This window comes from Lotus japonicus, chromosome 3, assembly GCF_012489685.1.
Source record: "Lotus japonicus ecotype B-129 chromosome 3, LjGifu_v1.2".
NCBI classification, from domain to species: Eukaryota; Viridiplantae; Streptophyta; class Magnoliopsida; order Fabales; family Fabaceae; genus Lotus; species Lotus japonicus.
This window is the reverse complement of record NC_080043.1, coordinates 61,785,919-61,793,647: the sequence shown is the minus strand read 5'-3', so window position 1 is coordinate 61,793,647 and position 7,729 is coordinate 61,785,919. Positions and strand designations below refer to the sequence as shown.

Genomic DNA, 7,729 nt, shown 5'->3' with positions numbered 1-7,729 from the left:
TGTTTAACGATGGAGAAGGAAGGTGGTTAATAAGGTGGGTAGCAGTGGAGAGAGATTCGCACCAAAACCTTGAGGGGACAAAGGATTCCAACATAAGGGTGCGGACAACATCAAGAAGATGGCGATTTTTTCTTTCAACCACACCGTTTTGTTGGGGAGTGGAAGGACATGACCTTTGAGATAAAATCTCATTTTCTTGCAAGAATTCTTGGAATAAATGAGATGTGTACTCCCCTCCATTGTCAGAACGAAGAACTTTAATTTTTGAGGAAAATTGGGTCTGAACATAGGCATGAAAAAATTTGAAAGCAGAGAAGACTTCACCTTTAGAGCGCAAAAAATAGACCCATGTGAAACACTGAAACGACTATAGTCGTCTATGAAAGTGACAAAGTACTTGTAATTAGCATGAGATATAACAGGTGCTATACCCCATAAATCACTATGAATCATATCAAAAGCCTGACTTACATTTGATTGATGAGTGGGAAATGGTAAAATTTTACTTTTACCAAGTTTACAAGAATTGCAATCAAATTTAACAGAACTAAGAGATGAAGACTCTTTATTACCAAGAACACCATAATGGAACAAGTCATGAAGAACAATGGAGTTTGGATGTCCTAGACGCTTATGCCATAATTCCAAATTAACAGTAGCAGAATTACATGAAACAAAAGGCAACGAAGAACATGGAGACACTAAGAAATAAAGTGGAAAAAGACGTCCGACTTTAGGCCCCTTTGCGATCAGATTCCCTGACTGTTGATCCTGCACAAGACAACCAGATTTTGAGTATGCAACTCGACAATTATTGTCTACTAATTGACCAACAGAAATAAGGTTACTGGTGAGACCAGGGGAAACATAGACATTAGTTAAAGATGAAGAAATATCACCAATAGCTGTGATAGGTAAATGGTTTCCATCAGCAACATGAATTTTGAGGTTTCCAGAATATTTGGTGATGTTTGTAAGGGCTTCAGCACTGTTGGTCATATGATTGGATGCCCCAGAATCAAAATACCAAGGAGAAGAGTTAGGAGAATGTTTACCTGAGAGCAGGGCCGGTCCCGACATTTTGGAGGCCCTGGGCAAATAATAAAAATGGACCCCTAATAACTTTAACGTTCGAAATTTCATCAGAACCATTATGTTGGTTTGTTTGGCTACTGGCCTCTTGAAACCCGCCACGGGTCGCGTGTTCGAATCCAAGCAACGCGACCTTTTGCTTTAATTTTTAAATTCTTTCAATTCAAATTAATTAACAAATAACATGTCAAAATCCAAAAGGTGGGATTCGAACCCGGTACATAAAAGTAACATACACAATTACTAACCACTAGACCAGCTCAAGTCATTAATAACATCTTGAACATTAATTATTATAACTAAATTTTATTTTAGGGGAAAGTTTGATGAGAATATTTTTTTTGGGGCCCTTTCTTTTTGGAGGCCCTGGGCTGTGGGCCTACTTGCACAGGCCCAGGGTCGGCCCTGCCTGAGAGCCCTAAAGCAGTGAATGCTGAAATTATCATTTGTTGAACAATTTCAGGGGTCAAAGCATGAACAGGGGAAGAAGCATTATGTTGTACATTTGTTGTATCCACAGAACTAGGAGCAATAGGAGGATGCACAGAAGCTGAAAATGCGGTTGCATTTTTCTTAGGTGGTCTTATTGGACATTCTTTAATGATATGACCATCTTTTTTTCAGTAATTGCAATACTTTCTAGGACAGGTTGATGCAAAATGTCTAAATCCTTTGCAACAGAAACATTGCACAACGCTTATGTCTCGCCCTCTTGGCTTTCCTTGTGCTGCATACACCACTGTTACAGAGGACTTTTGCTGTTCCATGGTTGTTTGAGTGAGGAGGCGTTGTTCTTCACGGAATAGCTCATTGAGACATGAACCCAGTGAGGGTACCGGGTTTCGATTCATAAGATTGGACCGAATACCTTCAAATTCAGATCTCAATTTCATAAGAAATTGACGACGTTTAGTAGTTTCATGAACTAACTGGACCGAGCTAAGACCCTCAGCAGTCAAGTTCTCATGGACTATGTTAGTATATTCAGCCCAAAGATTCTTAAAATGAGAATAAAACTCAGAGATAGAGAGACTTTCCTGCTGAGAAATGGAGATTTCATGCTCAAGTTGGAATCTACGAGCAGCGTTATTCTGAGTATAGATTTTCTTTAGGAAGTCCCACATATCAGCAACAATCTTGCATGGTCGAAGAGTGAGAACGATGTTGGGATCAATAGAGCTGATGATCCATGCCTTGACTTGAGCATCTTTGACCTCCCACTTGGCATGTTCAGTCTTAAATTTGTCCTTATCGGGAGCTTGGGTGCTGCGGTCAACATGACCCCAAAGGTCCTTACCTTTGACAAATATTTCGAACTGAAATGCCCAGGTTGAGTAGTTCTTCCTTCCATTGAGACGAACAAATAAGATGTCATATTTTTCTGAAGCCATGAGACTGAGACAAGGAACAAAAGGAACTTGGACTTGATCGGGAGAACCTTGAGACAAAAGAGAGAACCAAGACTATGATTGGAACAATGAATTTTCAGGGAAACTATGATAGGATCAGAACCAAGACTGATACCATGTTAGACTCTGAAAGAACATAGGTTTGAACTTTGAACTGTGTATTCTCCTGCTGGAGGATTCTGATATAAATAGCATAATACAATCCCTGAAAATCTGCTAAATTGCTATAACTGCTATCCTACAGCTAGCCTATTCTAATTACAGAATCACATAATTATAGTTGTAAATAAATGCAGGATGCTGGAAGTTAATTCTGCCATCTAATTCTATTAACATCTTTCCCCCCCAATGAAGAAATCCCACAAATCCAAAGAAGCTGAAACCGGCGAGGACGGAGGAAGCAAAGTCGCGACCCCTCTGTTAAAGAAGAAAAAGAAGAAGACCAAGAAAACCAAAACCGGCGAGACAGTTGTTCCTCGCCAGAGACCGGTGGGTGAGGACGGATCAAATCCCGAAGCCAGGGCAGGGATCCCTCCCCTCCCCAAGGAGACCCTTATCGGCCAGGATGCTTCTGAGGGCACCTCCTCCATCCTCTCTTAACCAGTCCCTTCTCCAGACCATTTATCTCAACAAGTTGAGGTGAGCTCACCCCGGGCTTCCCCCGTTCGTCCAATGAGTCGCAATGATGAGGATCAGGCTCCTGTCGTCTCACCATCTCCTCATCACTCTTCTCCTGCCTTCAGCCGCCTGAACACCGAAGGAAAGGAAAGCTTCCCTCCGAACCAACAACCTACTCCTGTCGACTTTATGTTGACTGACCCTTTCTTTGGTAGTTTGAAAGGACCTGAAAATCCTGACCTCGATGGTGTGGCACAAGAAGCCATTTCGAGTCTCCTCAGCGCGGGATGCCTTTTTGCCAAGTTATCCCAAGATTCGGCCTCTGTTGCTGAAGTTGAGGAACTCCGTCAGAAAGCGGAGAGTTATCGTCTTGCCACGCTCGAGGCGTACGACGAGCGTGATAGGTTGTTGACCCAGGTGGCGGCCCAGGTAATCAAACTGAACAACTTGTGCATTGAGATGAGCGGCCGCGAGACTGATTTATCCGCCTGTGAAGGGAAGGTGGATGAATTGGAGGACGAGCTGGACGACATGCAGAAGGAATTGGAGACGAAGGCCGAGGCGATTGTCGTGAGTAGGGCAGCTTGTGTCGCCAAAGATAAGGAGCTTGCGTCCTTGCATAGCGACTTGGCGTTGTCGAACGAGGCTCTCGCCACGGTGAAAACCCAGTTGGAAGCAAAGGACAGAGCTATCGTGGAGGCGGAAACCCGGGCATCTTCTGAGGCTAAAGCCCTTAGAACGAAGTTTGAGATCGAAGCTGCTACTGAGGCCGTGGAAGAGCGTGGTCGCGGTTTCTTCCTTGCTAAAGCCCAGGTCCAGCATCTTTATGAAGGACTGGATCTCAGCGGGATGAGGGCCTTCAAGAGAGTTACCCCTGAGGGTTTGGTTGGCCCTGATAATCCTCCAAACTTCAACGCGGAGTACTTTTTGGCTGCTGAAAACACAAGAAGAGAAGAAAATATTAATACAGTCTGACTACTTGTATTGATTTTTCCTTTACCACTTTTGTAATTAATATTGCCGTGCGGGCTAGCTATGAATGAAAGTTTGTTGGAGTTCCTTCTGTCTTCTTCTATTCATCGCTTGCCATATTTTATCCTCGTGTTTGTTTTACGATTTAAGTTTAGGTTTCGTGTGGCGATTTTGAATGTGTGCCAAAGAAAACTAGGACTTTTGCCCAGTTTTGAACTGAGGCTTTGTTCACACCATATTTCCCGTATGATCAGGTGTGGCCTTGCCAGTTTTGTCCTGGCGTAGCCCATCCCCTCGTCGGACCGCCTCGCGGTAAAGAGGATCTTCATCTAACTTGCTTCTTTCCTTGTTGCGCTGAGCTGGCCCTGAAGGTTTGAAAATCGCTGATCCTTCTGGTTTCCAATATCCTGTCATTCCCTTTTCCTTGCTCTCACGGCTGTGCGCTCGGCTCCGTTTCCCTACCTTCTCCGGTTTGCTCCGGGGTTGCTCAAATGTTCCCCATGTGCTTCGTTCAACGCCTCCCTGTTGTAGATCCAGCCGAACCACATCTTGCATCACTACCCCTTTTCCTCTGTTCTTCACTTGGTTCGCGCCTAAAAGAGTCGGCTTCCTAAACCTGGGCAATCCCCAGAGCGCCGCACCTTTTTGACTCCAATTAAAGAAGTCAAAATTGTCCTCCACCAGCCTCTCTAGGCGCCTCTCCTGACAAGCCGTGAGCCTAGGCTCAATCGCCAACACTCCTCTGCTAAATTTGTACATTTTCAAGTCCTCGATTATGTTCTCCCAGCGTTCCTCCGCATGGGCATCAGTGAACTGCCCATCTCTTCCCGTCCTACCATCTAGCCTTCTCTGACCTCAGCTGCTCCTCAGTCTCTCATTCTTTTGGTCAACCATCTGCTCCAATCTTTCTGCGTCGCTTCGCCCCTGGTCCTACACGTCCGACCAACCTTGACCGCCTCCTAAGATCTCGATCTCGTGGCACCTGTGTCCATCGCTAGCTCCCTTCTTTCCATACAAACTAAGGCAAGTGTTATAGCATTCCCTCGCCATCCGCTGATCTACCACGATTTTCCCCACCTTTCCGCAGATCAGTGGGTACTTCACCGCCAGGTGAGTCGTTGATATCGTTGCGCAGAGACGATTTAACGTGTTCCGTCCGATGATGACATTGTATGATGCCACGACCTGCAATACCAAATACCTTACACGCAAAAGCTTGGCGTTCTCATCAATACCAAAAATCGTGTCTAAATCCAAGTAGCCACGCACCCAGACCTGTTCTCCTAAGAAGCCTACCAGAGTCCCAATGTACGGCGTCAAGTCCTTATCTGTTAATCCCAACTGGTCGAACACATCACCGTAAATAATATCCGCAGAACTTCCCTGGTCCAAAAGTACTCTTCACACATTAAAGCTATTGATCCTTACCATCACCTTCACAGGATCATTTTTATGTGTCTTGATCCCCTCGAAGTCTGCTGATGATATCACTATGTATGGGTGATGGAAACCGAATGGGGTTGCATACTCTTGCACTGATGTCATCGCCCTTACATGCCTCCGCCTCACCGAGGATGTGTCGCCGCCTCCACTGAAACCCCCCACAATTGTATTTATCGTCCCAACCGGCGGTTCAAGATCTTTGTTGAAGGTTTCTTCAGCTCCCTTCTTTCTCGTCGCCAACGTCTCCTTCTTGTCGGCTGTTGGTGTTTGACGACGATCGTTCCGCCTGCGATAATCTTGTTGACGGCCTCCTTTATATCGATTTCCCTGCTGTCGATCGCCTTTCCAGCGATCACCCCGATCATTCAATTGTGAGCGTCTCGCCCTGATTAGTCTTTCGATTTCCTTTTTCAACGTGAAGCAATCTCCAGTGTCATGACCCGCCGAGCGATGGTACTCGCACCACTTGGTTTTATATACTGCCGCCCGAGGCGGGTTGGCTTCCCTCTCACCCTCTTCGACTGCGTCTGTCGCCTTGACTTCCCGGAGCAATTCTGTCAAATGTGGGCTCAGGCTTTTGCTCGATTCCTCTCGCCGGCAGGAATCGGCTTGATGCCACGGGCGTCTACACTCAAAACTTTCCTTCTTTGGGTAGAGTTGCTCTTTGCAAACTTTTCTACTGACTTTTCTTTCTTGTCTTTCTGCTTACTACTTTCCTCTTTCTCCCGACTTTGTTTGCTCGCCGACGATACATTCCTCTGATCGCCATCCTTCTCCATCTTTGCACGCTTCCTTTTGAAAGCGCTGTCCTCCTCATCCAAGATGTAGGTGTTCGCTCGAGCACGGATTTCTGCCATTGACCGAGCTGGCTTACGACTCAACTTACTCTTCAGCGTTCCTGGTTGCAGTCCATTCTTGGAAGCACGCGCACAGGCATGTGGTTCCGACTCTTCAATCTTGACAGACACTGCACTGAACCGCCTCACATATTGTTTCAAAGTTTCACTCTCTGACTGGCGCACGTTGTACAGATCGTAGATCGTTACCTGCTTGATCTTACTCGTAGAGAATTGAACGAGGAACTTCGACGAGAAGTCGCGGAAATTTGTGATGGATCCCCGAGGCAGAGTCGTGAACCAAGCCATCGTTGTTCCTTTAAACGTCGACGAGAACATCCTTCACTTCACCGCGTCGGAAGTTGTGCTTATGACCATCTTCGTGTTGAAATAAAGCAGATGATCCTTTGGATCGGTCTTTCCACTATACGTCTCGAGGACAAGGTTCTTCATGTTGTCCGGGATGGCCACTTCCCTCACCGCCGCTGAGAACGGTTCGAACTCTGCGACGGCCTCTACCTCCCGCTCTCCTTCGTCTTGCTGCTCGAGGCGATAGTACTCTAACTGTTCCTGCAAGTAATTGTTCCGTTGCCTATGTCATCAACATTGTGGATCAGGGGTCTCCAATCTCGGTGAGTGATCGGAGCCTGAGGTAGCGGCGTTCCGTCTCCTGAAACCTCCGGCGAGTGCGACGGGGATCCCTGTCGCTCAGGTGAGGACGGTGGAGAAGGTAGCGGAGGCATTGGAGAAGGAGGAGGAGGCGGCAGTTGAGGCAAAGGAGGAGTCGGTTGCTCAGGTTGCTCGCGACGAACCTCCTCCCAGCGCGGCCTTCCTCTCACGCGACGCGGTGGTGAACCGCGCCTCTGCTCCAGCTCTCCGTCGCGTCGTCGACGACGTCTCTCCATCAAATTTTAGTCGTCAACCAGGAATTCAGCCGGAAATACAGAAAATCAAAGAAAATTCCACAGAAAATCGAACTCTTCTCAACCAAATCACAATCCACGTAGTCCGGGAATCGAAATCTACCGATCCCCACAGACGGCGCCAAATGTTCTATCCAAGAACATAGAGATGAGGTATGATACCTAGAGTGAAGGGATTATAATGTGAGAATTTAGAGAGAGAGAGAGCGTGTAACCGCTTAGAGAGAGAGCAACTGAATTTCAAGTTTGTTATTTCTCAAATGAGCTAAGAGTCTCTTACAATTGATAGCCGCCCCCTATTTATAGACTTGGGGCTGGGCCAAGCGTCCCTAACTATCCTTAGTGAGCCAGTTGGGCCTCCTGGGAGAAGGCCCAACTCCCTGGCTCGCGCGTCGCCCCCAGGCAAGCGTCCCAGGGCGAGGTCCCCTAGGGTCTC

The 7,729-nt window shown here is 46.7% G+C and overlaps 1 protein-coding gene across 1 annotated transcript; it reads right to left on the bottom strand.

Moving 5' to 3' along the window:
- Nucleotides 1–6,103: 6,103 nt before the first annotated feature.
- Nucleotides 6,104–6,679, bottom strand: LOC130744468 (uncharacterized). Its single transcript, XM_057596650.1, has one exon. It carries the CDS (start codon nt 6,677–6,679, stop codon nt 6,104–6,106), a length of 576 nt encoding a protein of 191 aa, XP_057452633.1.
- Nucleotides 6,680–7,729: the final 1,050 nt, after the last annotated feature.